The sequence below is a fragment of the Labrus mixtus genome, chromosome 20 (genome assembly GCF_963584025.1).
Source record: "Labrus mixtus chromosome 20, fLabMix1.1, whole genome shotgun sequence".
Taxonomy (NCBI): Eukaryota; Metazoa; Chordata; class Actinopteri; order Labriformes; family Labridae; genus Labrus; species Labrus mixtus.
In genome coordinates, this window is record NC_083631.1 from 17016839 (window position 1) to 17044105 (window position 27267).

Genomic DNA, 27267 nt, shown 5'->3' on the forward strand with positions numbered 1-27267 from the left:
CAGATATAAAGCGACGGGTCGTACAGCAATGACAGTTACAGAAACAGGCCAGACGACAGCGTGAGCAACATAGAGGACGGAGAAGAAGATTACTTCTCTTTACAACACAGACCATTCAGCTTCTAACTGTAAGTAGCCTACTACATTCAATCATGATCCAGAAACTATAGTTTACTCTGAAACTTTGATGCTTTGATGGTTTTGAAGTCAATTCTTTGAGTACATCCTCAGTTTTTGTGGGTGTATTTTGCTCAAATTGACCAAACCTGAACTGTTTTTACATGAACTAATAATGGTAGATGTGACAAATGTCACAAATAGTCTACAGTTGATGCAGTAATGTTGTTTAACCCGTTCCCAGGTGACCATCAGCAGTAAAAATGTCTTCATCTGGAGGTGTAGCAATCGGCATTGACCTGGGCACCACCTTCTCCTGTGTCGGAGTTTTCCAACATGGAAAAGTAGAAATCATCGCCAACGACCAGGGCAACAGGACCACCCCCAGCTATGTGGCATTCACTGACACAGAGAGGCTCATTGGGGATGCAGCCAAGAACCAGGTGGCTCTGAACCCCAGCAACACTGTGTTTGATGCCAAGAGACTGATTGGAAGAAAGATGGATGATCCAGTGGTGCAGGCTGACATGAAGCACTGGCCCTTCAATGTGGTCGGAGATGGAGGGAGGCCCAAAATTCAAGTGGAGTACAAAGGTGAGAACAAATCCTTCTACCCTGAGGAGGTTTCCTCCATGGTCCTGGTGAAGATGAAGGAGATTGCTGAGGCCTATCTCGGTCAAAAGGTGTCCAACGCAGTCATCACAGTCCCGGCGTACTTCAACGACTCTCAGCGGCAGGCGACTAAAGATGCAGGCGTCATCGCAGGACTGAATGTCCTGAGGATCATCAACGAGCCCACAGCAGCTGCCATCGCGTACGGTTTGGACAAAGGCAAGTCGGGAGAACGTAACGTCCTGATCTTTGACCTAGGTGGAGGAACCTTTGATGTGTCGATCATGACCATTGAAGATGGTATCTTTGAGGTAAAATCCACAGCTGGAGACACTCACCTGGGTGGAGAGGACTTTGACAACCGCATGGTTAACCACTTTGTGGAGGAGTTCAAGAGGAAACACAAGAAGGATATTAGTCAGAACAAGAGAGCCTTGAGGAGGCTGCGCACAGCTTGTGAGAGGGCCAAGAGAACCCTGTCATCCAGCTCCCAGGCCAGCATTGAGATTGATTCTCTGTTCGAGGGCATTGACTTTTACACTTCCATCACCAGAGCTCGCTTTGAGGAGCTGTGCACCGACCTGTTCAGGGGAACATTGGAGCCGGTGGAGAAAGCCCTGAGGGACGCCAAAATGGACAAAGCACAGATCCAGGACATCGTCCTGGTGGGAGGCTCCACCCGAATCCCCAAAATCCAGAAACTGCTGCAGGATTTCTTTAATGGCAGGGAACTGAACAAGAGCATCAACCCAGATGAGGCGGTGGCTTACGGTGCAGCTGTCCAGGCCGCCATCCTCACTGGTGACAACTCTGGGAATGTCCAGGACCTTCTGCTGCTGGATGTGGCACCTCTGTCCCTGGGTATAGAGACAGCTGGAGGAGTCATGACATCCCTGATAAAACGCAACACCACAATCCCCACTAAACAAACCCAGGTGTTCAGCACCTACTCCGACAACCAGCCTGGTGTTCTCATCCAGGTCTATGAAGGGGAAAGAGCCATGACTAAGGACAACAACCTGCTGGGCAGGTTTGAGCTGACAGGAATCCCTCCTGCTCCACGAGGAGTCCCACAGATCGAGGTCACCTTCGACGTGGACGCCAATGGCATTTTGAATGTTTCTGCGGTGGACAAAAGCACCGGCAAAGAGAACAGGATCACCATCAACAACGATAAGGGCCGTCTGAGCAAAGAGGAGATCGAAAGGATGGTGCAGGATGCAGACAAATACAAAGCTGAGGACGAACTTCAGAGGGAGAAAATTGTTGCCAAGAACTCACTGGAGTCCTACGCCTTCAACATGAAGAGCAGTGTGCAGGACGAGAACCTGAAGGGGAAGATTAGTGAAGAGGAGCAGAAGAAGCTGATTGAGAAGTGCGATGAGACCATCAAATGGCTTGAGAACAACCAGCTGGCTGATAAGGAGGAGTACCAACACCAGCAGAAAGAGCTGGAGAAAGTGTGTAACCCTATCATCAGCAGGTTGTATCAGGGAGGAATGCCTGCAAGCAGCTGTAGGCAGGAGGCTGGATCCGCAACTCAGGGGCCCACCATTGAGGAGGTGGACTAAAGTGTCCTTTGATATGGACTCTGTGATCTCTGGGACTTTCTGACATTTATCTGTAATCTTCTCTAGTTTGCTTGGTCATTTCTCTATTGTTATTATATTCAAGAAACCAAAATACATATCACACATATCTGTCGTACAATACTATTTTTTTTAACTGTCCTCTCTTTAATCATATACATTTAGAATATAGGTCTTGCTTCTTACTGTAAGATGTTTTTATCCTGTTTAACTGTATTGCATAAAATGTAAAAATTCTTAAATTTGAAATATATATTTCATATTACCCATGAACGACTTAGTAATAAATGTGAAAATGCAAAAGAATCTTCATGCAGTTTAGTTTCATCCCCTAGGGTCAAATTTCAAAATAATCTATTTGATTTAAAGTTCAGGAACACTGCTAAATATATGCTACAATAAACACTTTTGATAATTCTATGATGTGTAAGTGAGCTGTGGAACTACTGAGAAAGTCTTAATTGAAGATGGTCAACAATATAAACATATTTTATGGAGCATTTGTAATGAGGATATGGCACACTGTTAAATGTTTGATCAACCATATATCACAGATTGAATGATACTAGAATTGTGTTTTAACATACATTTTAAATATGAAAGATTACTCTTATATTTGACGATATAAAGAATACATTAGAAAAAAATTAGACACAGGAAAGCAGCAGCAATGTTGATCCAAAAAACAACATTCTTTAGTAAATCACTAAAACGGGCCACTTTGTTGCACTAGACTAGAGGCTACTTTTACTCTTCATATTCAAATAACTATCCAAACCAGTGGTTCCGAAAGTGGGGGTCGCCAGCCACCAAGAGGGGGGTCGCGAGATGCCTTCCATAAAAAATAAAAAATCATTTAAAAGTGCACAAGTATATATTTTTTTTACCCATTTTTGTAAATATACAAAAAGTAGTCCAATGTCGTATAAGACAGTATCATTAAATAAAATGGAAATTAAATGAATGTGTCAATTTTTTATTGTTTTTAGGATGTTGTATTATTTTGTGTTCCTAGTTTTTGGATACGATATATACCTAACTAACCACCTTAAAGAACAGTGGGGGGTCCCCAGTTTCTGTCACCCTCTGTTTGGGGGTCACGACCTGAAAAGTTTGGGAACCCCTGATCTAGACTATTGTAATGGGAGAATTAGTAGGCTTTGGCCAACATGAAGCATCTGTTATATCCTATCATATCATCCATTAATCACAGCAACATGATGCAGCTACATACATAACAGTCAGATCGATGGATGGATGACAGTGTTCGTACAGTAACCTATAAAGGACTCTGTCAGTTATGTGGGACCCCTTAAGTGATGCACAGGGCATGAGTTTGTTAATTTGTTTGTATGACGGGTTGGGAGGAAGTCTGAAAGGAAGCTGTAGCTCTGCATTTCCCACCCTCAACGTGTTTATCGCGTCATTTCTCGGATGCGAGTAAATGAGTCGACCAAAATCCAGAGGTTTTTCCAACGGCAGCCGTCAAGCTCAAACGCGGAGCAACCAACTATCGCGAGAACGAGGGCAGAGCGAGAAGAACGGGTCCAGGCAAGGCATAGCAATATTCATATTTAGCAACAACAACAACCTTTACGAGAATCATTTTTTTCCCGTTATGAAGCTTCAAATAACGATGAAAAAGTGTGCGAGTTTCAACGATACACACGAATGAAATAACTGGACTGTGATGTACAGGTAGAGAACTTACAGCACATTGTGGTGAAGCATATTGATAGCTAGCTAGCAGGTTTATTAATAGCTAGCTGACGGGCTAAAGGTTAGCTTAGCTCGCAAAAAAGAATCTTTCGTTATAGCTGCTGATGGGGGTGATTCAATATGTGGTGATCTCAGCGACAAGTCACTGCCGTGATCCGAAACAAACGAATATCTCTCCAACAATGCCAAATTAAAAACACGTATTAATATCAGGTCCGTAAGCAAGTTGACGTGAGGTAGCTATTGTTAGCTAGCCAACGTTACACGTCTTTTAAAGAAAGCTGAATGAGCAAGACTTTACACAAGGTAGTGTTTCAGACAGAGTTTATAAAAACAGTCATCTAACTCTACGTTGCTCTTAGACACAATACGTGAAGCAAGCATGTATTTGCCTGGTTACATGTGTTTTTGACCAGGTGTTAGTTTACTTCAAGGTATGCAGCTTCTCACATGTTTCATATAGACCATCACTTATTCATTATGCTTCATATAGACCATCACTTATTCATTATGCTTCATATAGACCATCACTTATTCATTATGTTTCATATAGACCATCACTTACTCATTATGTTTCATATAGACCATCACTTACTCATTATGTTTCATATAGACCATCACTTATTCATTATGTTTCATATAGACCATCACTTATTCATTATGCTTCATATAGACCATCACTTATTCATTATGCTTCATATAGACCATCACTTATTCATTATGTTTCATATAGACCATCACTTACTCATTATGTTTCATATAGACCATCACTTACTCATTATGTTTCATATAGACCATCACTTACTCATTATGTTTCATATAGACCATCACTTATTCATTATGTTTCATATAGACCATCACTTATCCATTATGTTTCATATAGACCATCACTCATTCATTGTTTCATATAGACCATCACTTATTCATTATGTTTCATGTAGACCATCACTTATTCATTATGTTTCATATAGACCATCACTCATTCATTATGTTTCATATAGATCATCACTCATTCATTATGTTTCATATAGACCATCACTCATTCATTATGTTTCATATAGACCATCACTTATTCATTATGTTTCATATAGACCATCACTCATTCATTATGTTTCATATAGACCATCACTCATTCATTATGTTTCATATAGACCATCACTTATTCATTATGTTTCATATAGACCATCACTCATTCATTATGTTTCATATAGACCATCACTTATTCATTATGTTTCATATAGACCATCACTTACTCATTATGTTTCATGTAGACCATCACTTATTCATTATGTTTCATATAGACCATCACTCATTCATTATGTTTCATATAGACCATCACTTATTCATTATGTTTCATATAGACCATCACTTACTCATTATGTTTCATGTAGACCATCACTCATTCATTATGTTTCATATAGACTGTCACTTATTCATTATGTTTCATATAGACCATCACTTACTCATTATGTTTCATATAGACCATCACTTATTCATTATGTTTCATATAGACCATCACTCATTCATTATGTTTCATATAGACCATCACTTACTCATTATGTTTCATGTAGACCATCACTCATTCATTATGTTTCATATAGACTGTCACTTATTCATTATGTTTCATATAGACCATCACTTACTCATTATGTTTCATGTAGACCATCACTCATTCATTATGTTTCATATAGACTGTCACTTATTCATTATGTTTCATATAGACCATCACTTACTCATTATGTTTCATGTAGACCATCACTTATTCATTATGTTTCATATAGACCATCACTTACTCATTATGTTTCATATAGACCATCACTCATTCATTATGTTTCATATAGACCATCACTTATTCATTATGTTTCATAAGAATTTTGACTGATCTCAGGAAGCCGTCCAGTAGGTTTTGTCATAGCAATGGCAATAGGAAGTCGATTTTACAGCTGAGACAGGTTTTCAGCTTCATTTTATGATATCGAGGGATTCCTCTTATGAAATGTCTTTTATGATGTATACAGTGGAAGTATTTAATCCTCCCATTCAAATCCTTTACTGAAGCTCATATAATAATGCATGAAATACAAAATTATTCAACCACAAGTTAAATTCCTTCTTTTGAAGTACGAAAATTCTGCAGAAGTAATAATGTTATAATCACAGTGTAATAATTTCAGTTCTAACTTTTAGCCACTAACAAGAATGTAATCAAATTTTGCTATTTAATATCAAATAGCCAAAATGTGTCTTGTTTTACTATCTATTGCGATGTTTAAATCTTTGTTCATGCTTATACAAGATCCATATATTAAGGCAGCTTAAGGCTTAAGAAGTTGGTTACCAACATCCTTGGTCGGAATTACAATTTAAATATTTAATGACCATCACACACACTCTGCAAAATCTACTTCTACATCCCATCCTTTTATTCCCCATCCATGTTGCATGTCTTTTAATTGCTCCTAGGTTTAATTGAGGGTTTTTTGGTGGGCAGAGCCTTTGCTTATGGAGCTATTTTCCTTTTGAAATGAGTTTCCAATTTTGGAAACTGTTATTAGTTTTACTAACCCATCATATTACTTTGAATCATGTCCCTCCTAGTTGAACTAGTAGTCTAAAAACGTGTTGGGGGTCTTTGCTGTATTATTGAACTACAGTTTAACTTAGTTTGTTTTTGTGTTTTTACAGGATGTGGCTTAACTTCTCTGCATGTATGACAGATGGCGAAGAAGGGGCAGACCTTGTGAATCTCACACATCTAACCTCCCCTATCCTTGGATTTACTGTCTGTTTGAATCCAATATTTTTTTGTTAAAAACATATAATCTAACAAAATAATGTAGCAAAAGGCTTAGCCTTAGAGATATTTGACCTCTTTTAACCCCATCTTGCATGGGTCTGGTACATATATGCTCATCATTTTAGATGGGGCTGAGCACAACACTTAAATTCACAATCATTTGTCAACTATTAGACCAATGTGCCGTGTTTGCCCCCAGTCAGCTGTGCAATCACTTCAGCTTTCTGTTGTATGTTTGAAGTGATTTGATAGACCATCGAGTCAAGCCGTGTCCCCCGCCTTTCAGAAGCATGAACGGCTCTCTTTTAACCCCGCCAAGCCCAGGGGCGGCAAACTCCTCTCCTTTACCTCCTTCCCCCTCCCCATCTCCATCTCCTCCTTCTCCCTCTCTGCTGCCCCTGTCCCCACGGCCGCCCCCTTTGCCACCTCTCGTGAGCCCTCCACCCCAGGCTCACCAATCCTCCCTGTCAGAAACCCCAACACCATCTCCCTCTCCTTGCCTGAGCTGGACCGAATTCTGTGAGCTCCATGCCCGCGTCGCAGCTGGTGACTTTGCACGCCACTTTCGGGCCTTTCTCCTGGAAAACCCTCACTACTCCCCAGACTCGGCAGCCGCCTTCTGCCGGCGCTTCACTGACCGTTTCGTTCGTCACTTTCAGAGTGAACTTGAGGGGGCCCTTCCACCGAGCTGTACCTCTGGGAGGGACGATATGGTGAGCTGGGCTCCCCAGTCAGATGCTACTTCCCTGGAAGAGGAGGCGGTCTCCCCCTTGTCAGCATCTGGGGGAGGTGTCCTCCCATGTCCCCCAGCCAACATGACACGGGCCTCGTCCAAGGCTGCACCGACACGACTGGTGTTGGAGAACCGCATCGGGGACAGGTTTCAGGATTCTTACGCTCACGGCCAAGTCCTTCCTCCATCGTCATCATCGTCATGTTGCTCCTCATTAGGAGGAAACAACGGAAGGCGTGAAGAGCGTGGGGCCATGGTTGCCCCTGGGAATGGAGAAGCACCGGTTGAGGAAGAGGAGGACAGCTGGTTAGGGGTAGCGTCTGTGGGGGAGGATGTTGAGCCAGAGGAGCAGGACGCCGAGACCACAGAGGTGGATGGTGCAGACCCCTCCCACACTCCTCAGATTCCATCTTCCTCGGTTACTCCCCCGCCTGGCTCCAAAGGTAACAGTACACCCAACTCCAAAAACAAACTTAAGAAGCGCTTTTCCTTGCGGAGTGTGGGTCGTAGTGTGCGGGGGAGTGTCCGTGGTATTCTGCACTGGCGAAGCTCCTCCAGTGACTCTGCCCAGAGCCAGCTGCCCTCCAGCTACAGCTACACTATGGGTGTGCAGGATGCTACCTTGGTTTCTGCCTCAAAGAGGAACTCTGGTACACAGCCTCCAACACCCACCTCCTCTATGCCTGTGTCTCTGTCCATGCCCCTTGCCCTTCCCCACTCCTCCTCCTCCTCGCTGCCCCCCTCGTCTTCAAGCAGCGCCACCTCTCTGTCTCTGACGGAAGCTGCTCGGGACCGGAGGCGGAGCAATGGCGAAGGAGGCGAAAAGGAGAAGTGGAGCCATCGTCTTGAGAAACTCAGACTGTCACGATCCCCACCTCCTGTCCTTAACCAAACCACCGCCTCCACGCTGCCTCCAAGCAGTGCTGCCGCTGCTGCCATTGGACCTCCAAGGAAGGTGGGCCGGCTAGTTCGTGAGGGCGGGGTGAGTGTGAGTTCATCCAGCGACGAGTTGAGCGCAAGCCACGGCTTCTCTGGCTTCTCGTTTGGTCTGCTGCACCACGGTACGGACAACAACAATGCTGCGTCAGCTTCATCTGCATCAGCTCAGGCAGTACCGGTGCAGCCTCTGGCCAGTGGAGGGAATGTGCCCTGGAGAGGAGGTCGCTGGCATAAATGTCGCCTGGTCCTGAGAGAGCGGGACAGAGAAGGTGGTGAGCGAGGGGAGGAGTACTACTTGGAATTCTTCATTCCACCTAAAGTAAGGGTTCCCTTCTGTGAAATATTAAAACGTGTCGACAATCCTAAAATTTGACAGGTCTGTTAAAGAGGACACTTTACTGTTTTACTGTTAGCTAAGTGGTTAGTCATAGTGAAGAAGCACCAGTAATCTATAGTACATGGTTTGTCCCTGCAGTCGTCAAAGCCACGGCTGACTGTCCCCTGCTGCTCAATCGTGGATGTGAGGAGCACCACAGCACTTGAGGTCCCTGACAAGGAGAACACCTTTCTGCTGCAGGTAATCACTCCTTCACTGGAGTCCCCCTGTCTGCCTCTTCTTAACTAAAAAAAAAAGTCTCTCAAGGGAAATCCACTCTGGCAGCTTTTCAAACTCTACTATTTGGACTTCAAAGGCACCACGTATCTGTGAGAGTCTGACCAACTGACCTGAAATATACTAGGAACTATCGTTAAAAGGAAAAAGATTTGTATGCAGTGATTTCAATGATAAGAATGAATGAAGAGCCACATCTGCAAAGTTTGTACCTTTTTATTTCCACTTGTATCTGCTCTTATACATTTTTCAGCTGGAAGGACTGGCACAGTATGTCATTGAAACTCGTGATGCTGTACAGATGAGAGCTTGGCTGAGTGACATAAGGAATGGAATTTGTCTCAGGTAATAAATGAATGCATTCAAATGTGTTTTGGAAGGATAGAACATTTGGATCAACGTGATGAAGCTGTAAGTGTGGCTGCTTGAGGAGCAACTGTCTCTTTCTCACAGTGAACAGGAAGACGCTGAAGGTGTGTGTGGGCCGCTGGACATCAGTGGGACACCAGAGATTGTTGACCGATTGTCACAAGGTACGTCTTTCATACTGAATGACTTAAAGGTTGCTACGGTATAGTGGGGCTGCTAGGTTTAAAAACAGACGCAAGTGTTGGAATACCACTGGTTTCAAATTTAGCCTGGCATGCATAATTACGTTCCATTTCTCTTTGGTCCTGTTTTGCGGTCTCAGTGTGTTATGGAGGTATCGGGGGCTCCTCCCCTCTGATGGATCCTCTCCCACCGGAGCTGCCACCTCGAGCCCCTCTCGATGAACCAGACAGCAGGATTCTTGGGGGAGGTGGGGCGAGTCTGGGCACACCTTTTGCTGAGACACCAGATGCCACAGGTGAGCATCATCCAAAGACATATTTTGAAGAAAATTAACCGAAGCATGTTGCGGTTAACAGTACGAATAGTGAAGGCTCAGCTACACCGGGTTCTTTCTGTTGTCACGCTCAAGAAGGGGGCGGTACATTCTTTTCAACCCGAGTGCACATCGGCTCTAGGGAGGAGGGGGGCGCGGGGAGACAGCCCTTTTCAATGTTTTGAAATTGGACTGCAGTACCCATTTTAAACACTGGGTGTCAGAGTTACATATTGCTCCTGCAGTATATAAAAAATCTATTTACATAATTTTATCGGTCATTTCTACGTATGAATACGATTTTTTCAAACTGCTAAACTCTAAGCACAATTCACAGTTGAACACAAATTGCATCATTTAGTGCACTTTGTTCACCAAGAAACACTGGCCTTCGAAATGCAATCCCCTGAAGTATTACTTCAATTGGAAGAACACTTCAGTCGTGTGTCAGCTGGAGACTTTGTATGTGTATTTTGTAAGACATTTGTGGAGTTTAGACAGAGTAGTTTACTCTTTTCAGTTTGTCTATAATCGCTGCATCCTTAATTCAGCCCAAACATTGGTCTTCTTTCATTTGGCTCGCTTGCTTTGAAAGTGCTCCATGTAAAAGTGTCAAAACGCTAAGCAAATACGTTTCATACCATTCATCCCTCTAGGTTCCTTCCTGTTCTCGGACACGACGGCTTCAGAGGTGGTGGAGCACCCGCTCAGTGAGTGTCAGTGGTTCCACGGCACCCTTTCTCGTCTCAAAGCTGCTCAGCTGGTCTTGGCTGGAGGCCCGGCGAGCCACGGCGTTTTCCTGGTTCGACAGAGTGAGACACGGCGTGGAGAATATGTCCTCACCTTTAACTTCCAGGGCAAGGCTAAGGTGAGTTTTGAAAGCTCAGCTCTGCACAGATTTGAGAGAGGCTGATTAATTTCATATGGAGGACAGAGCATTCAATGCTTTTGTTCTAGTTTTCAGTAACTACAACTGATCCTTGTATTACATTTAATGAGCACCATCACTGCAAACTGTAGAACAATGCATTACTGTAAATAACTGGCAGGTCTGTTTCCTTATCACAAGTGCTCTTGTGCACTAGAACAAACAAAACAGGGACCCAGTAATTGACAAAGGCCGTCCTTTTGCCTGAAAGAAAACTGAAGTCTTTCACCTTCTGAGCCTCCATTAGTAAGGCAGTTTGTGGTTCTGTGAGTTACGCAAATATTGTGGTTTAACCTAAATATCAGCTAAAAACAATAACACAAACAAAATATTTGAGACAGGGATAGATGATCAACTGTTGTGATCTGGAAGATTAAGTTGTGTTTTTGTCTTTGAAACAGGTGATGAAACAGCGGTTTCACAAAAAGCTCTACATTTGTAGGGATTCTTCCCATCATGTCTGTCATTCGCCCCCCGATTACGTTGCAGCCTTTACAACCAGATCTGGCCATTCTTATTCTGTATTCTGTCTAGTGACTTTTAACCGTGACCCCCCCTGGACTTTGCTTTCATTCTTGCAGCACCTCCGTTTGTCCCTGAACGAGGACGGTCAGTGCAGGGTGCAGCACCTCTGGTTCCAGTCCATCTTCGATATGTTGGAGCACTTCAGGGTGCACCCGATCCCTCTGGAGTCCGGCGGCGCCTCAGACGTCACACTCATCAGCTTTGTGGGTGCCACCGCTGTTCGCCAGCCAGGTATGATGACCCCGAAATTAAAGATGAAAATACGCAGAATCGATAAAAAATGGAAACAATAATCATAAAGGATCCTTAAATAAGCCTGTTTCAAAAATGTTTTCAAGGATGTTTAGTTCTGTAAGGCCCAAAACTGAATTCAGATAGCGCATAGCTTTACTCAAATCCCAAACTGTTTGTTGTAAAAAAAGGAAAATTTTCATTGTTTTAAAATGTTTTACACATTATCTTATTTAGACTAAATTGTATCCATATCATGTAGGTGCAGGGCAATTCAAACAGCAGCTAGAAAAGGAAGATATATTCACACACTTATTTATTGACTTTGACCAGAAGACACTTCAGCTGATAGTTTTAAAAAGACTTTCAGCTAAAGAAAACTTTTGGTCCAAACTTTGTGATTTAGATATTTGTGTTGTGTAAGTGTGTTGGCATATCCTCTTTTTTTATGTTCAAATTGCATTATACCAAAAAGTTGAACGTAAATGGAAAAAATGACAAAAGCTCTCGCTTCATTTTCTAAAAGTATGTGATAATAATAGGTACACAATCCAATGAAATTCTAAAATATTGTTATATGTCATGGGCATATGTGTACGACACTGCATGCTGGCCAGCTGTTTTTACAAACATTCTGCATGATATGCCAAGCACAGCCACGTCATTCTTTCATTTAGTGTCCTTAACTCTTCTACCTCATCTCTCATCGCGTCTCTTCACTACATGCACAGAGTATCACACTGTACATCCCTAACGTTTAAATGACCTTTCCACTAGTATCTCAGTGAAGAATCCACTCACCTGCAGCTCTCACCAGGGGTGGAAAGTAACAAACTATATTCATACTGTAACTGAGGAGCTCTTTTGTGTTCTTGTACTAGTCAATGTCTTTACTTTAACTTAAGTATATTTTGGGTAAAGAATTGTACTTTGTTACATTTTAAATAGGACCCAATACTGACTAAAAGAATAAAAAAAAACTTAGAAGGCAAAAAAGGGAGATCCAAACTTTCCCTCGACTACTTGAAACTGGGCGGCTAATTGGTTTGACATGTACCACATGACGATGAGGAGCACAGATAGTTTATGTAGAAGAAGAAGTCACCTGCTGAGACTCAAATCATAAGATTGGCGAGTCATACCAAAACATGGAGTCCTGATAATGTTGAGGATGAACCCAAAAGAAAATGAAAATGCACCTGACTATGAAAACGCTCCTTTAAATATACGATGGTTGGAGATTCATCTCCTCTTGTCGTTCATATTCTACTTAAGTAAAAATCAAAGTAACTTTTTACTTGAGTACAATATTCGTATACTCTTTCCACCCCTGGCTTTAACCATCTACCCAGTCGCTTCTCTGACATATCTGTTGTTGTCTGTTGTATCCGTTGGCTCACCCCTTGCAGGCCGGGACAGAGCAGGCAGTCGGCCTACAGTCTGTGATGTCATCACCACGCGCCATCCTGACTCTCCATCAACCCCCATCTCTGACTGTGTGTAAGTGAGACCGGACTCGGCTGAGAGAGACAGAGCGAGAGAGAGAGAGAAGTGTTTGGGAGAGAGCGTCTGAGTGTTTGTTAATTTTTTATGTGCTTATTCATATCTGACATGTTGAGATACATTTTCTTCTGGAAGAGACTCTCAGGTTAAGTGAATGAGGCGTCACCAATCTTAGAGTAGTAAAGATCCATCACTCTGTGTGGATGGAGCTATTTAGAGATGAAACCATGAATTCAAACTCATGACAGCCCATGAATCCATGATTGTTTGTTCATATGTGTACTACCGATTAAAGTTGAGACATTTAGTAGGCAAACAGTGTTGGAAAATGTGGGTGCTTGGTGTGTGTGGCTGTGGGTGTTTGTGTGTGTTCCTGGAGCTGGACTGCCTCCATGACTCCCATGGACTCCATGACCACTGACTCCTCTCACCTAACTTGCAACTCACTGTCGTTTTCTCTTTTTATCTCCCGCCTCTCACCCTCCTCTCCTCCGACTATGCTGTCACTTCACTCCTTATGCTTTTTGCCTTATATTCTCCTCCTCCTCTTCCTCTGCCTTCCTTTATTTACACTTTTCTCTCGTTTCTTCCCTATCTTTTTTCTTTCTTTTCTCTTCCTCTCGTCTATGTCTTCTTCATGCAGACTTGACCAGCAGACCCCGTAGCCCTCCTCAGCCTCCCCCCCTGCCGCCGGGCCGGCCGCCTCCCCCGACTCCTCCCCAAGAGAGAGGAAATGAGACAGAGGTGGCGGTTGGCGGTGCTGCTGCTGGAGGAGGAGGAGGGGGAGGGGGAGGAGGAGGAGGAGGAGGAGGAGGAGGAGGAGGAGGAGGGGGGGCACCTGTGGTGACAACAACAGGAGGAGGAGGAGGAGCAGCAGGTGGAAGTGGAGGCAGCGGAGGTGGTAGTGGAGGAGGAGTGGAGGACTGGGAGGAAAGGGACAGGGACACTCCTCTCCGCCAACTAGAAGCTGTGGAGGGAGAGGAGAGGGACGGAGCAAGGGCGCCCCGAGCCATCGACAACCAGTACTCCTTCTTCTGATGAAGGGAAGGACAGGAGGATGAAGAAGAGGAGGAGGAGGAGGAGTGTGTATGTGTGTGTGTTAGTGCCAGAGTGTTTGAGTGTGTGTGTGTGTATGTGAGTGTGTGTGAGCGAACGTGAGTTTGGATGAGGCGGCGTACATCATAGCCATTCATAACCAGTATTTTTATGTTGTTAGCAAGGTGGAGGAGAAGAGAAGGAAGAGGAGGAGGTTAAAAACGTACTAACACTATACGGGAGAGAGGGAGAGAAGAGTAAGCAGATGAAGAGACGGGTGCGAGCAGCTTAACACCACTACTTAGCGGTACATTTCTTTTGTTGTTTTTTTTAGTCCAATAAGCTTTGTTTTGCCGGTACGCCTCATAGCAGCTCAAGCCCTGTGAAGCCAGCAGTCCCAATACCTCACAGCGGTCCTGCCGAGACAGCACAGGCCAGCCAGAGGCCAAACACACTCTACACACACATGTACTGTGGCAGGTAAGACCCAATACTTTACACTCTTACTGTTACGGAGATGACGTCAAAGCTTGCTCCATTTAAAACTCAACCCACGTATGACAGTGGATCTAGGGTTTTTTTTTTTAACCTTGGCCTACATATTTTCTGGTCTAAATGACTAAAAGGTTCAAATGTTTTTTTAATTTGCTAGTAGATTCCTTCAACAAGCAGCCACATAATGTGTCTGACAGAATTTACAGAAAAAATAATTATAGTGATTAACCTTTCCAGTAATGGTAAGATCTTTTTTTAAAAACACAATCAGCCTTGAAATCACTCTCATCAAAGCCACCAGAATCAATGACTAGATCCATAATTTGACCTTGCATGACACAGGAGTTGCTGATCTACAGCTGCCTTAATCGGTTGGGTTTGTTTTTTGTTGTGTTGAATTTGGTGCTTGTAATGGTTGGTTCCGATCCAATATAGTATTTGTGCATCATGCAATAACGCAACAAATTTGACGGACCAAGGCAGCAGTAGACCAGCAGTTCCCCAATTCTCTGCAAAGTAAACTATTTCTTTTTTTTTTTGTCAGCCGAGTTTGGTGGCTTTGGAAAATCTCTTAAACGTATTTACTTTTTATTGGATGACTTTCTTTTTTTAGCCACATTTGAACACAACAATAATGCTGCTGCTATGATAGCCTGTCTCCTAGCTGCTAACTAAAGCAGTCTACTGGAGCACTTCCTAATGAGGGGCCGGGCTACAACACCTACCTGAAACTCTGAATGTAAAATCTAGTGGATGCATGCTGAACTTTGCCAATAAATGAGGCAAAGTTCAGCATCAGAGGAATCAAACTGACAGATTTTTGAATGGAGTTTGGTTTGACTGTACCTCCAAAAAAAAAAAAAAAGAGGATGTAACGCCTTGGGTCTCAGTGGCATATGAACTAGAGCAGGCAGGAAACATTTACCTCAGACACACTCAGCAGCATCACTAGGTCTATGTCTCTCTATCCTTTTCTCTCTCTCTCTTTCTTTCTGACAAACACTAAGATAAGAAAGCTGAACTGGCAGAGATGTGTCTTCTTTCTAAGAAAAATTATTGATGATACCAATAACAATAATATTGATGGAAATAATAATAATAATAATAATGACGGTCATGATAATATAAGTAATTTTATTTGTTTTTATTTTGTATGCTTACTCCATGTAACACATGTTCCAACTCCATCTTGTAATTCAAATGTGTTTGTGCCTTTTTTTATTTTTGGGATAAAAAGAAGGAAAAAAACAAGATTTTACTAAAATGCCTTGTTTTCAAGGCTGTACTATACAGTGTCCTCACTCTTTCATGCTGTCTTCTCCTCCTCAAGCTCATCCTCCGTTCATCAAAAAAATATACAGTTAGCAGAAAATGTCAATGAAAATACCTACTTTTTCTACTTGTGCCTTTCTGTGTCTGCATTCGTGTCGCTCTGTCTCCATTCATCTCTGAGTTTAGAGGTTGCTTTCTTTATACACAATGTAACGTCCCAAGTCATTTCAACAGGTCTTTTCTTTGCTCATGTATTTGTCTATATGCACCCCTCCCCACCAAATCCCCCAAACCCGTAATCATCATGTTCTATATCCTTTTCTCAGTTTCAAAACTCTTTGTGCCTTTCTCTGTCTCTTTTCTCTCTTTGCTGGGACCGTGTGTTGAGGGCGGGCAGTGTTTTCTGTCCACCCGTGTGGTTAGTTTCAGGTACTACATTGAATTTAATGATATAATATAAATATAGTGAAACATGGTTTTTCTTGTCGTGTCATTTCTTTCTTCTTCTTTTTTAGGGCGTGTTTCCTTAATGGTATTATAAATCTGGTTCAGGTATGCTTTTGATTAACAAATTAATTTATGCAAGAACAATGCCCCGAGATGTTTCTGTAGTTATAGATATGACATTTTTACCTGCAGTCCCTGTGTATAGAACACTAAAAGGCTTGGTTATAGGAGATCAGAAACATTTGTAGGAAATCTAAGCCTAAAACTTAAAACAAAAATCTATCTTAATTAAAATAAATTAGAAAGAAGGAAGAAACAAAGTAAAAAATAATAACACTTTGTATTGTTTGTCAGTACAGTACATTGATAACTAAACACTGTAGCAATAATGGCCAAAAATAATGTCTTAAAATAATAGTGTTCTGGAAATGTTCTTGTATTTAATCTTACCTTTAGTTTTGAAGTATTACATTTCCTAAGCTTTATTTTCATTTAATTTTAGGCTCTGTTTTTTTGTAATCTAAGGATGAAAATACATTTTTAAGAAAAAATGTAAAAATAAAAAATTCTGCTGAGGATGACCATGTATAAGGGCAGGCATAATTAATACAGTTTAAAAAAAAAGTTAAATATGGAAGCAAATAGGGAGTCAAGGCTTTGAGTACTCCAAGTGAGTGTGGCAAAGGGAGGACTGTGCACTCATACACTTAGTATTCAGGCTGTAGACTGTATCAGCTCAAATGATAAAGGCCTCAATGTGCTTACTACTAGATCTTGACAGGGTTTGTGTATCAACGTTCCTATTAGACATTATTTTAGCTCATACTGCCTTTTATGACACGTTATGTTAAATGAAAGTCACTTCACAGTAACGCTGGAGCCTGGATACACTGCTTACACCGAAGCTGATGACACATTAAGTTTTCATGACATTACAAACAAATGAGTGTGAATAATGCACGTCTGCTTCAGAACACAACAAATTCAAATGGTTTTTGCTCAAGTTTAGTATTCTCAGACTGCCTTTGTTTTGATATCAGGTAAACAGGTTAATAAATGAATAACAGACTGCATGAAGAAAACATGACGAGCATTAAAAAAGAAAAAGCCAGTAGGTCATCTAAGGTCTCATTGAGAGCTTTGTGTTACAAATGCGTATCTTTTAAAATATACTTGTGTTTTTTATTTTTAAATGTTGACATAAGACTATTAAATTATCATTGTATTGTTATTGTGGGGGATAAAGGTGAACATTATGTGTTACTGTTAAATTTTATTTCGAAGGTTTCCTCACATGACCTTCATCCACATCGCCTTTCAGAATCAGCTCCTGAGGAAAATGACTGACGGGACTTCAACCAGTGACGTGATAGGTCAAAAATGATCGACACGGGATTTATCCAATCAACGAGCACATCAAACCGTTAGGCGGGGCTTACGATTGATGCGTTCGTTATATATCATCCTTGCAGCCCGGTATTATTCAACACAGTGTGTTAAGCGATAAAAAAAAAATAATTGCACGTAAATGCATCATTAATTACTTCCATTTCGAATAAACAGTATTTGTCGTCTTAGTTAAATATTTTGTGCCGCATAGAACCGCCCCACCCACTGTAGCAAACCCGTGTCACATGCACAGCGGTTGCCGGGCTTTGCCAAATCAAACGCACCCATCGCTGTGTTTTGTTGTTTTTCAGCGGTGTATCGTGTTTGGCCTGTCAAACCGTGTGACTTTTGACTGGAGCGACGAGAGACGGGGAATAACAGGGATGCACATGACTAAAAAGTATTAGTTACATACTAAGACATCTTCACCTGTCAGTTTCTGACGCCGTGCCAACATCAGTTCTCGCGGTTCGTTCGTGTCTGTTGCAAAAAAAAAAAAAAAAAATCGACGTCTGCGCTAAGCTAGCTACGTTAGCGCACTGAGCTAGCTGATTTTATGTATTCGTTATACAACAATATACCGATTTTTTTACTTAATCTTCAAGTGAGATATTTTAGAATACAGCACATTTTTTTACGAGTTTTTAAATTACGCGATGTCAACCTTTTAGTCCCTTCGCTTTTAGGAAGGTTGCCGTGATGCCTGTTGTGTTTATTGTTCTCACTGAGGGAGCACTTGATACCTTTAGCTGTTAGCTGACGTTATTTTTTATTTTTTTTAACCTCTGCAGGACCAGGAGCACAATGAAACCACCATCACAGAGTCCGTCATGTCCTGTAAGCAGCTTAGTAAGTTGTTACAGCGCCTTGTCTTTATCACGGATGTTGTGATGAGCAGCTTTATGCATTATTAATCACAGCTAAGTGTTTCTATGCATACCTGGATCTTTCTGTAATGTCAGTGATTTGTGTGTGTGTGTGTGTGTGTGTGTGTGAAAGCATTAAAAGGATCACAGCTGCCTATAAAAATTCGGTTGTGTAACAAGAAACGAGATGCGAGTGTCATTAAGGAAAACATCCAAATGTAAACAAAGGGGTGGCCTTTAAGACAGGCCATGTAACTGTCATCACTCCCAAACAGTAATGATCAGAGGTGGTAGAAGTCCCAGATCATCAGCATAACTGAAATATACACTTTAAGATACAAAAGAAGTGTTATACTGTTTTAAATTGTATTCATATTCTGTTGGGTTTAAGGACAGAAAACAGTGATTTCTCTTCTTAGAGGTTTTGACCCTGAGCATGGGGATGTGGTTTGTTCACACATATGATCTGTGCCTGCAGCTATTTGAAGGCGTATACAACAACGCCAGAATGCTTCATTTTCTCACCGCAGTTGTGGTAAGTACTGTGCTGTTATAACTTGTAAAAAAAATAAAATATTGAGACTTGAATGATGTTTCGTTTGAATGACAAGAAAACAGCCTCAAGTTCTCCTCATTGCTGGTTTCAGGGCTCCACCTGTGATGTGAGAGTGAAAAGTGGCACAGTGTATGAGGGAATCTTCAAGACATTGAGCTCACAGGTACAAAGAGTTATTATAGTGCACCAGACTGTCACTGAACCTTTACCGTTAGGGTATATTATTCTGATTATTCCAGGTTAGTGAATCATAGAAAAAGTATTTAATCTAAATACTAGCACCAAAAAATACAGTGAATAAATTGATCAAATTTGTTGTTTATGTTGCCCAACGTCCTTCTGGCTCATGTTTATCTGTTGTTGTTTTTAAATTGCTTATCAATGGGGATGCATTGAATTGATACCAATTTGTCAGATTCCTGTGTTTACGTTATTAAAAACCTAAAACACAGCATCACATCGTAAAATACACATTATGACAGCATGAGAGCTTCCCACCCTGATTGTGACATCTGAAGAAATTGATTGCGGTGTGATGATGGTCAATATCTGATGATTGATTTGTGAGTACTTTTTCATCCATTATCAGTGTGAGCTGGCTGTAGATGCTGTTCATAAACGGAGTGAGGGAGATGGAGGAGGAGGAGGAGGTGAGGAAGGAGGAGGAGGAGGAGGAGGAGAAGTTAACCAGGCATCTCAACCTAAGATTGAGGACATCACTGACACCATGATCTTCAGCCCTGCCGACCTGGTGACCATGACCTGCCGGGATGTCGACTTGAGCTTTGCTGTCAGAGGTACACAGACGCACAGAGAATTTTCTTTTTAATCTTTGTGCTGGGAAGTATAAACTGGAAGTGGGTAAAGACAAGTTTAAAAACATAAAATCACAACTTTCAGTATCCATAATTAAACATCTGTGTCTAATTGGCCTGTATTATTTATGTCTTCACCAAATTTGTGTGTGTGTGTGTGTGTGTGTGTGTGTGTGTGTGTGTGTGTGTGTGTGTGTGTGTGTGTGTGTGTGTGTGTGTGTGTGTGTGTGTGTGTGTGTGTGTGTGTGTGTGTGTGTGTGTGTGTGTGTGTGTGTGTGTGTGCGCATTCAGACACATTCACTGACACGGCCATCAGCTCGTCCCGGGTGAACGGGGAACACCAGGAGAAGGTTCTGCAGAGGTGGGATGGCAATGGAAACGGTGAAAACTTTGAGCTGGAGTCAGACGCGGTGAGGCAACACATTTACAACAGCAGTAAATTCTTAAAATCACTTCTAAGACTCACAGAAAATGGCCCGTTGAAGGTCTAATAGCCGAGTTTCTTCCCAGCTGTCTTTGACCCGCTAATACAAGAATGAAGTGTGTTTCCACGATGCAGTTACTGCTGCATCCTTAACTGGGTCCAGGATAAATATGATCACAACAGAAGCAGAAACAAAGAGGGGGCAGCAGCGTCTATTGTCTTATTTTGTTATTTTTGTTGCATTTTCCCCCCCCAGTCAAACGGCTGGGACGCCAACGAGATGTTCAAGTTTAACGAGGAGGCATATGGTGTCAAGTCCACGTATGACTCCAGCCTCTCCATGTACACGTGAGACAGCCTGCAGTCAACAAGTTTTACGTTTACGTGTAGAAAGATAATTTTTAATACCCCAATATAAATTATTTGAATCAAACAATTCCAAAAATATTCACGCTATGCTATCTTATTCGTGTCACCTGTGTGATCTCCCAGCATGCCTTTAGAGAAGGGAAACTCTGAGGTCTACAGGCAGCGGGAAGCGCGGGCAGCTCGGCTGGCGAATGAGATCGAGGGCAGCGTGCAGTACCGCCGGCGGGTTTCTTTGGAGAACGACGAAGGCCGGAGCGAGGAGGACAAATACAGCTCTGTGTTGCGAGAGAGGGAAGACCGGGCCAGCCCTGGATTCACCTCCAGTGGCAGGTAAGAATACTTCACATGTGCTTTGGTCTTGTTTAGTTTGGGTTTCATTTTAAAGTAAAAGTGTCAAATGTTTTCAGAAAAAAATTTGATGCTCCTTCCTTTTTCTGTATTTTTCTGTAACCCTTTTGATTCTCAGAGCTCCTCTCACAACTTATTTTCTTTGTGTTGGTTTTCTAGGGAGGGTAAATACATTCCTCTCCCCCAGCGGGCTCGAGAGATCGGCCTGTCTGGCAGCAGCGGGAGATCCGGAGCCTCCGGTCGAAATACTTTACCCACTTCCTCCAGACACCCACCGCCTGGCTTGTCTTCCCCTAAGCCGCCCTCTGAAACGAGCAGCCCGCTGTCCGTCAGAAATGCCTACTCTCCTCATCAGTCCCAGAGCAGCCCGCCAGCAGCAAGCAGCCCCCCCTGCACCAATCACGTACTGCCGCACTCCCTCTCCCATCCCCAAGCGCTGGCTGACACAACGCGCTCATCTGTGAACGGAGGTACGTCGATGCGCCATGAAGAGTTTTACTCAAATAAAATAAATAACACATAACAACAATCTGCTTCCACAAGAGGAGGTGATGACTAGTTCACACAACACTCTGTGTCACATGTCCACCGGGATGAACAAAAAAACTGGTTTAAAATGTCTTTTAGTCAGCTGTGTTTTTGTTGAGGCCAAAACACTGAGGAAAATAAATGTAGTTTATGTTTGCGGACAAGGCCTTGATCATTTATCACATACAAGCGTAATATGGCTTTGCTCTTTAAAAGTGTGTTGGCTCTAACCGCTCGTCTCTCGCTCTCTCTCCCAAGTTCCATCCAGAACATCACCCAAAGCTCAGAGACTTCAGAGCGCCAGGACCCTGCGGACCCCGACCTCCCAGTCCTCCAATGCAGGTAGATACAACACACTATCCTTCTAAAAAAGAAGGCACAGAAAAGAATGTTCTTTCTCTGTATGCATAATGAAAACTGAAGATTCACAAAGTACCTCCTCACTCTCTGTTCGTCCCTCGAGTTTCCCGTGCTCCAAAACCAGACGTCCCTCCCCAGGACCACCACATGGCTGGCCCAACCTTCTTGGACTCCTCCCCCGCCGCTGTTACCACAACAACCACCTCCACTAAACCCTCTGGCCCCACGCCACTTTTCACTGTTGATGGTGAGACATTTGTTTTTAAATTCATGTTACAAACCGGTAAAAGCTGAAATAAGAGCAACATGACAACCATACAGTTTACAGGATGTGCACAATGTCAAAACATTAGATAAGACAGAGCATTTACCTCTCATTGGACAAAAACTTAACCTACATGAAAGGATAAACTGATATAAACAAGTGCAGTGAAGCTGCTTGTGAAAGTTAATTATTGAATTATTTGCTGTTTTTAAACACATTTCCACAAAGCCGTTTTTTTTAAACATGTGGGTAGTTTCTTGATTGGCGAGTTGACTCTCATGTCTCTGTCCTCCACAGTAAATGAAATCCTCAGCACAGCAGCTAAAGAGCGAACTGAAAGTCTGTCCAGTCCACAGGAAGGCAAGGGCAGCAAAGGTAAAACATTTGATCTGGTTTATATTCATCCATTTTTAAAATGTATTTAAATGGGAAATGTATTTATGTGGGAAAGAAAAAACTGGCTTTAGCGTGTTTAATTCATACTTACAAAAACTTTTGTCACTCTTAAAATCCCTGATTCCCTAACCACCCCTTTTCTCTCTCTCTCTCTCTCTGTCTTTTCTCAGCTCCCTCTTTCCAGCAGAGATCTCAGCTGGATGAGCTGCGCAAGTTTGGCAAAGAGTTTAGGGTAAGAAAAATGTTGTGCTAAGGGACCGGGGTTACATAGGGGTGCATATGAAGTGAAGTACAGACATCATACAGGGGTCATACAGGGGTCATAAGGGGTTGTATTACTCATTGAGAATCTGTAGTGTGGAAATACGTTTTTTTGTTTTTTTTTAACTGCAGCAGGCTGTTATCACTTTGTCGGACACCAACCCTGCAGCAGGAGTGTCAAGCATAAATAATAATTATTTAAATAATCAACCTTCATGCTGATAGTCTCATTTGTGTTTGTAGCTCATAAAGAGGCATCCATATGCATTTAATGTTTCATAACCAGCTAATAAAACTCCTCACAGGAGCTTTAATTTTACTTACAAGCCATAGTTCCCTGATCAAACTTGTGTGTATTAATTTAGATTACTCCTACGTGTTGAGTTGGTTTCTGTGAAGTGAGTTTATTTTTGTTGTCTCCCCGTTTTGTCTCTCAGCTGCAGCCCAGCTCCTCCCCTACAACAAGCCCGGCCTCTGCAGACCCTCCTCAGCACATCTCAGCCTCACCCGTTGACTCTTCCTCCCCGTCCCCCTCCTCACCTTCACCACCTAAACCTGTCAGCCCCCTCACCTCTTCTGCCCAAGACCTGCAGCAGACAACTATTGCACCCTCCCCGACTACCACCCCCCCAGCTTCTGTTGGCCACCAGTCCTCAGGGCCGGGGGGGCTGGACTCTGGGATGACACAGTTAGCTGTGGCCCCTAACACTGAGGGGGCTGCTTCTCTGGAGAGCAGTGATCATTCGGAGGCTGAGTCTGCAGCTGCTGTGTAAGTGACTACTCCTAATCTTTTAATAAGAAGGTCGTGTTGGTCAGTTGGTTTAACCTTTTATCCCTGCACCTGGAGATAAAGGTTGATTTCTCTAACTTTTCAGTTTTTTAATCATGTTTTCAATGTGTTCCACTTATACCTGATGCCCCCCCGGCCCCCCTGTGTTTTGTTATTGTGGTTTGACCTTTTCTACTTTTTTTGCTTCTCTCTTCCAGGCATGTGAAAAACTCCACTTTAAATCCAAATGCAAAAGAATTTCTTCCAATAAAAGGAAACGCCCCCCCGGTAAGTTAGTTAAAACCATCACATAAACAGAAACAAAGACAGTTGCCTTTTCAATTTGAATCAATGCCTTACATTTGGACTTTGTAAACACTGAAAGTAACTCTTTATTTTTTTTTCTATATTTGACAGAAGCCTGCGTTGACCCCCACTCCTCCTCGACCAACGCCCCCAAGCCCCTCCTTGGTTCTGCCACCACAAGCACAGCCAGGAGGAGGAGCCATCTACAGCAGCCCGTCGGGACACTACCTGTCCTATATGTCCCCCCTCCACATCCAAGGACACTCCATCCAGGTCTGATCCTCTTTCGTCTCTCTCTGCAGAGATTCATCACAGGACAAAACCTCTCCTCTGCTGTAACGCTAACGTCCCTCTGTTCTCTCCTCAGAGTCCTCAGATCTATCAGTACACCATGTCCGCTGTCAACCAGGGCAAATACCCCAGACCTAAAGGTGGGTCTGTTTTGTTTTTTTTTTACACTTTTACATGTTTCAATTGGATGAATCCTCCTGAAGACTAAGAGAGAATAAATAACTTCCTCTGCATATTCTGTTCACTTTCTCTGTTCTTTTCATAGTTTTGTAGATAGTTTGTAAGTTTGCAGACGTCTGCACATCCATTTCCACACTGCTTTCTTTTAATGCATGCTATAGGTGACAGATGCAATGATTTTACATCATCTTTATTTTGCTAAAATTACATGATTTTTAAAGACTGAAGCTCAGAAAGTCTCTTCTGCTGTTTCAGGCCCAGTGGTGGGACAGCGGCCAGAGCATCACGCCTCGCAGACCTCCCCCATGATCTCTGCTGCAGCCTCAGCAGCAGGACCCCCGCTGGTGGCTTCACCTTACCCCCAGTCTTACCTGCAGTACGGTCAGGTGATCCAGGCCATGCCCCCGCACTACCACGGACAGGTACAGACGAGGCAAACCGATGTTTAGCTGTGAAGAATCAGAGTTCCTGCTGCTACACGCAATAACAACTACAACCTTATCAATCATTCACTGAAATACAAAACATGAATATGAACGCACTTGTAATAAATTCAGATGTCTACACTGATGGTTGGAAAAACCGTAGCCTCCGGATCCCTTCAACTGCATTTCTAACTTTTTGCAAAGTTTTATAATCAATCAATCAATCAGGCAACTGAGGAAATAATCAGCAGATTAACTATGAATGGTGGAGCTTTGTTATAGTGCTGAAAAGGGCTTCTGTCTCTTGCAGCCGGTTTACTCAATGCTGCAGGGGGGTGCGAGGATGCTGACGTCTGGAGTAACTCCTCAGCCAATGGGTCCCCCTGGTCCCCAGTATCCTGGCCAGGCAGAGGGCCAGCAGAGGCAACAACAGGCCATGTATGGTAAGGAGACATTAAGCTTGATTAAATATATTTATCATTTGCAGATTTTTTTTATTTTGTATCTAACAAACCCACAGCAGCCTATTTTGAAAAAAGGAATCTTCTTTTATTTTTTTATTTTTACATATTTCAGTTTGTAGACACCTGCACTCATAATAAGTCAAGAGTTGTGATTTAATTCGGGACAATAAAAAGAAAGAAAGAAAACAATATGAGAAGGAGGAGGGTGTGATTGACGTTCTTGCTTGTATTTGGTGTCCCTCTCTCAGCTCAGTCGTTCTCTCACCACTCGGGCTCCATCCATCCTGGACCCTCCAGCACCCCTACTGGGAATCAACCACCACCCCAGCACACAGCACCCAGTCCAGGTCACTCTCAGGTAAGGGTGCCCACACCCATGATTGCAGTACTTAATTTGGAGGAAGACTGGTCATAAGCAATGTTCGCGAACATAATAATCTTTTGATGCAATCGGTTTTGGATACCTATGAATATCTGTTTTTACTCTAAGTGCCCTGTTAAGACATCTTGACTGAAAGTGGTGGAACAACAAATTAAAAAAAGTAAAATAATGTGAAGTTAATGGTTACAAATACAAATAATTTCAAAACCTTCTCCTCCATTGTTTGAAAAGTCTTTGGTTTCTATTTTCATCAAAGGTTTTCTTAAACTCTGTTTTTCTCTCAGTCGAATCAGGGCGGTCCTCAGCCTCAGTCAATGTTTCACTCTGGAGGTTTGTCAGCTCCCACCCCTCCTAACCTGCAGCCAGGCCACAGCTCCCCTCAGGCCTCTTACACCATGCAGGGGTACAGCCTGCCCACCCATCAGCAGCTGCAACACGGCTTCCCTTCAATCAGTCAGCTCACACAGGTAGATGCCATCAACTTTATCTTCCAGTAAATCTGGTTACTGTCGTCCTGTTAAGAATGAATCTGAGTTTGCACTTTCTCATGTGGTGTCTTCTTTGTCCTCTGCAGGCTCATGTCCAAGGAGGTATGTCAGGACCTCACCACCCTGTCATGCTGCACTACGTTTCCCCTCAGCAAGGCAACAACTCCAACCTCCAGCAGGGAGCACCACAACACTTCTACATCGGACCCCCACAAGGTAAAACACAACTCCAGGTGCACACACTGGCTCATTTCTTATTTGTGATCACTTAAAATTACAAGGAAACTCCTGCACGCCATACACTGGCAAGGTTTCAGTATCAGTATGTGTCTCATTTGTGTGTGCAATTCAGTAAGTGTCTTTACTTGTCCTCAAAAATATGATATTGATCCTTTTTAATTTATTTGATTTCAGTTATCTCTTTCTCTCATGGCAGCTTTTGATTAAAAATATGACTGAAAAATGGTCAACTGGTTTTAAAGCTTTGGTCATTTTCAATGTTGAACATTTTGACAACCTTAGTGCCGCCTGTTTCTCTGTGAACTGTATCTAGAATTGTAAGAAACATGTCTTTGTTTTTGTGTCTTCCAGCTGTTCAGGTTCAGGCTCACCCCTCCCAGCAGCTCTCCTACCATCCCTCTGCAAACTGAAACCTCCTCGTCACAGCTGGATCCAAGAGCGAGGAAGACAAATGTTACTCTGTGACATGAGAAAAAAAAAAAAAACTAAAACCCCCCAAACATCTTACAACATTCCCACTCCCTGACATAAAACTAACACATCGTTCTTAACACTTTTATCTTTTACACAGAAACATCTCACACAGGACTTGTCTGATTTTTAAATGTAAATACTGACTGTTTTCACTCACGAACATGAAGATGGACCGAAGACGATTACTGACGACTGAAAACAGTTTTACCTCCTTTCCCCTCTTTGTCCTTTTACAGACAAAGCCAGTTCAT

At 42.7% G+C, this 27267-nt stretch overlaps 5 protein-coding genes across 11 annotated transcripts in view; 4 read left to right on the forward strand and 1 right to left on the reverse strand.

Moving 5' to 3' along the window:
* Window positions 1-27267, forward strand: part of nupr1b (nuclear protein 1b) — a 155369-nt gene that overhangs the window by 83074 nt on the left and 45028 nt on the right. The window lies entirely within an intron of this gene.
* The window catches only part of cdipt (CDP-diacylglycerol--inositol 3-phosphatidyltransferase (phosphatidylinositol synthase)), an 80678-nt gene that overhangs the window by 28827 nt on the left and 24584 nt on the right, over window positions 1-27267 (reverse strand). The window lies entirely within an intron of this gene.
* Window positions 4-2891, forward strand: LOC132954656 (heat shock 70 kDa protein 1-like). The gene is made up of 2 exons (XM_061027272.1): window positions 4-128; window positions 362-2891. Exon 2 carries the CDS (start codon window positions 381-383, stop codon window positions 2298-2300), a length of 1920 nt encoding a protein of 639 aa, XP_060883255.1. The 5' UTR covers window positions 4-128; window positions 362-380; the 3' UTR covers window positions 2301-2891.
* Window positions 3832-14578, forward strand: sh2b1 (SH2B adaptor protein 1). 2 transcript variants are annotated; one of them, XM_061026707.1, is made up of 10 exons: window positions 3833-4016; window positions 6723-8825; window positions 8982-9083; window positions 9373-9464; window positions 9573-9652; window positions 9811-9966; window positions 10641-10852; window positions 11494-11668; window positions 13078-13168; window positions 13815-13978. In XM_061026707.1, exons 2-10 carry the CDS (start codon window positions 7125-7127, stop codon window positions 13834-13836), a joined length of 2631 nt encoding a protein of 876 aa, XP_060882690.1. In that variant the 5' UTR covers window positions 3833-4016; window positions 6723-7124; the 3' UTR covers window positions 13837-13978. The 2 variants fall into 2 exon arrangements, with proteins under 2 accessions (XP_060882689.1, XP_060882690.1); XM_061026706.1 differs by lacking the exon at window positions 13078-13168 and having other exon boundaries at window positions 3832-4016; window positions 13815-14578.
* atxn2l (ataxin 2-like) lies at window positions 14439-27193 on the forward strand. 6 transcript variants are annotated; one of them, XM_061026703.1, is made up of 23 exons: window positions 14439-14686; window positions 18601-18646; window positions 19154-19210; window positions 19323-19394; window positions 19821-20028; window positions 20338-20456; window positions 20727-20818; window positions 20963-21169; window positions 21347-21657; window positions 21974-22057; window positions 22179-22322; window positions 22638-22715; window positions 22907-22968; window positions 23435-23766; window positions 23985-24054; window positions 24184-24345; window positions 24440-24503; window positions 24799-24965; window positions 25279-25411; window positions 25681-25790; window positions 26099-26281; window positions 26389-26518; window positions 26894-27193. In XM_061026703.1, exons 1-23 carry the CDS (start codon window positions 14673-14675, stop codon window positions 26950-26952), a joined length of 2904 nt encoding a protein of 967 aa, XP_060882686.1. In that variant the 5' UTR covers window positions 14439-14672; the 3' UTR covers window positions 26953-27193. The 6 variants fall into 6 exon arrangements, with proteins under 6 accessions (XP_060882686.1, XP_060882685.1, XP_060882683.1 ...); XM_061026702.1 differs by having other exon boundaries at window positions 14440-14686; window positions 18601-18658; XM_061026700.1 differs by lacking the exon at window positions 14439-14686 and adding an exon at window positions 18060-18209.

Bases quoted from the DNA above. Each gene is read 5' to 3' on its own strand.
- LOC132954656 (XM_061027272.1), top strand. From the start codon at position 381: ATGTCTTCATCTGGAGGTGTAGCAATCGGCATTGACCTGGGCACCACC.
- sh2b1 (XM_061026706.1), top strand. From the start codon at position 7,125: ATGAACGGCTCTCTTTTAACCCCGCCAAGCCCAGGGGCGGCAAACTCC. The intron at 10,853-11,493 runs GTGAGTTTTGAA...TCATTCTTGCAG, and splicing joins ACTTCCAGGGCAAGGCTAAG to CACCTCCGTTTGTCCCTGAA. The intron at 11,669-13,814 runs GTATGATGACCC...TTCTTCATGCAG, and splicing joins CACCGCTGTTCGCCAGCCAG to ACTTGACCAGCAGACCCCGT.
- atxn2l (XM_061026699.1), top strand. The intron at 20,457-20,726 runs GTGAGGCAACAC...TTCCCCCCCCAG, and splicing joins TTGAGCTGGAGTCAGACGCG to TCAAACGGCTGGGACGCCAA. The intron at 24,346-24,439 runs GTCTGATCCTCT...TTCTCTCCTCAG, and splicing joins TCCAAGGACACTCCATCCAG to AGTCCTCAGATCTATCAGTA.